The sequence below is a fragment of the Octopus bimaculoides genome, chromosome 15 (genome assembly GCF_001194135.2).
Source record: "Octopus bimaculoides isolate UCB-OBI-ISO-001 chromosome 15, ASM119413v2, whole genome shotgun sequence".
NCBI lineage: Eukaryota > Metazoa > Mollusca > Cephalopoda > Octopoda > Octopodidae > Octopus > Octopus bimaculoides.
This window is the reverse complement of record NC_068995.1, coordinates 4,057,867-4,060,366: the sequence shown is the minus strand read 5'-3', so window position 1 is coordinate 4,060,366 and position 2,500 is coordinate 4,057,867. Positions and strand designations below refer to the sequence as shown.

Here is a 2,500-nt window from a genome sequence, read left to right as displayed (position 1 = left end):
TCGTAAAAGTATGTGTACTTCATAAATTTTTGCTGTTATTTTGTTTTTCATTTAAAGTAGAAAGTGACTTCTATCTGTTGATTTTTCTGTATTTCTTTCTATTTCTAGACGGCAATAAGGCTGGTTCAAATGCAGAGAAAAGAGCGATGGGGAATGCAGCTATCGATATTCCAGCTATCAAGAGAGTTAAACGCGAAAACTCTAGATACAGCATTTATGAAATTTATAATATAATAGAAAAAGCGCGCATTAAAATGATTGCAGAAAAAAAGAAGAAACAAGGCAGAGGTCTTATGAATTCTCTTGCTCGTGATAATGGCTTAGCTGGCAAGGGACATCAAATATCGAAACGTTCTGTTGAGGAAGCACCGCTGTCCCTCGACGAAGAAATGTCTAATACTCAAGATTCTCAAATTCCTTTGCAACTTTCAAAGGAATTATATAAAAGAAGACGGAATGCTCTCTATTCTCCTCCAGAGGCCTACAAAGTCTCAAGTATTTTCGATGCCCCCGAAATATAGGGCTGAATTATCTCATTTCAACGAATTTCATAACAATTAGCTCTGGTCGCTTCAATACAGGCAAGTTTATATGCTTCTGTTATTAGTCTGTTGATATTTCATTTAATAAAATCCTCTATATTTATGTTAAAAAGGAAAATTGATACGGTGATACCATCAGCTGCAAAATAACATTATCAACATCAACACAAAAAAAAATCGCTTCTAAAATACTTCCCAGAAATAACAAACAGCCGACACATCCAGCAACACCAATAATAATTCCTTTACGACAGAGCTAACTATTTTGATTAATTATACTTCCATTTCAATATTATAATTTAATTTTGTCACTCAAAAATCAACAATAGCCTTAAACGTGATATCTTAACAGAAGCTGGAGAGAAGCGAAGAAACGGTTTATAGAATGGAAATGTATATAGGAAACAAATCTTACATTCTAAGTTCAAACACCATCGCTGTCGGTATTGCCTTTTACTATTATGCGTTTGGTAAAATATGTTTCAATGAAGTATTAGATATTTCTTAACAACCACACCCACCGCCAGCTAAATGATCACAGTTTGTGGTTATACTGTGAATCAATATCGTATTCCACAACAGATTTAGTTTATACTACATTTAAAAACCCTTGTGTTTAGTAACGAATGGATCTTGATAAAAACGTATTTAAAACAAAAACAAAAATTATAAAATGAATAAATGTACATGAATATTAATTATAGTTGAAAACAATAAAATTAATCAGCAGTCAACTTCAATTTTTTTTATTGGAATCTCATCTCTAGATTGAAAGCAATATTATTTACCAGGCCGTTCAATGGTGATTTTAACCTCAGGTGAAATTCATCTATCTATCTATCTATCTCTATATATATGCGTGCGTACGTATGTGCGTGGATGTATATAGATATAGATATACAGATTATCCAGATTATCTACTTTCTATCATTTCATATAAATATATATATATATATATATATATATATATGATTATATATGATTATATATAAACATACATATTTACACTTATGCAATCACACAGGCACCAGCAAACACACTCACACACGCACAAGCACAGACACGCACGCACGCACACACACACAAACACACACCCACACACACACACACTCACCAAGCAAACGTATAGGGTTCTTATTATTGTTGATAAATGCGTATGACATCCGTTAAACGAATTAATTTTTCTCTTATTCAATTTACTTCGTAGATCTATGAAGAAGAATGCAACATCACATATGCACACACAGCAGATGCACACATACACACACAGCAGGAAGAAAGCAAGAGACAATGTCTATCGAAGAGAACCACCTAAGATCTGAATTCATTTCATTTAAAGTGTACTTTCTCGGAAGAAAATCCAGGGAAAAATCGAACCTACATCGTTTGTTACTCATTTTAGAGAACTATCAATGTTTATCTATCAATCTATCAATCAGAATTTATTCTAATTAACTTACAGACCGAGGATAGAACACAACAATCACACGAACAACAACAACAACCACGTCATCAACATCCACACTAGCAACAACAGTGACAACAATACCGGTAGCGATTACATACAATAACACAGCAGTAATCACAGATAAAGGGGAAGAAACTGCAGAGAACGAAGGGGAAGTAATTTATGGAAACCAAAGAAATAACAAAAGAAATGAAAAACAAAGACATAAACAAAGCGGAGAATAGTAATTTATTTGTAAAATACATGAAATGAATTTTCGAATTGAAAAAGAAAGAATAAGAAAACAAATTATATATTTTGATATGAGACAAAAATATCTAAGAGAGACGTGTTTTTATTTCATAGCCTTTCGCTAGTTTATATTCTCCAAGTTCATTAATCTTCCATATTGTCATTCACATTGTGTGTATGTGTGTGCGTAAGTACGTTTATATATATATACACACACACACACACACACACACACATATATATATATATTTATATATAT

The 2,500-nt window shown here is 32.4% G+C and overlaps 1 protein-coding gene across 1 annotated transcript in view; it reads left to right on the top strand.

The window, feature by feature from the left end:
- Positions 1 to 2,445, top strand: part of LOC128249547 (uncharacterized) — a 5,693-nt gene extending 3,248 nt beyond the window's left edge. The window contains exons 3-4 of the mRNA XM_052973430.1: positions 109 to 581; positions 1,750 to 2,445. Of these exons, the coding sequence (XP_052829390.1) occupies positions 109 to 521 (413 nt within the window). The 3' untranslated portion in view covers positions 522 to 581; positions 1,750 to 2,445. The remainder of the gene's footprint in view (positions 1 to 108; positions 582 to 1,749) is intronic.
- Positions 2,446 to 2,500: the final 55 nt, after the last annotated feature.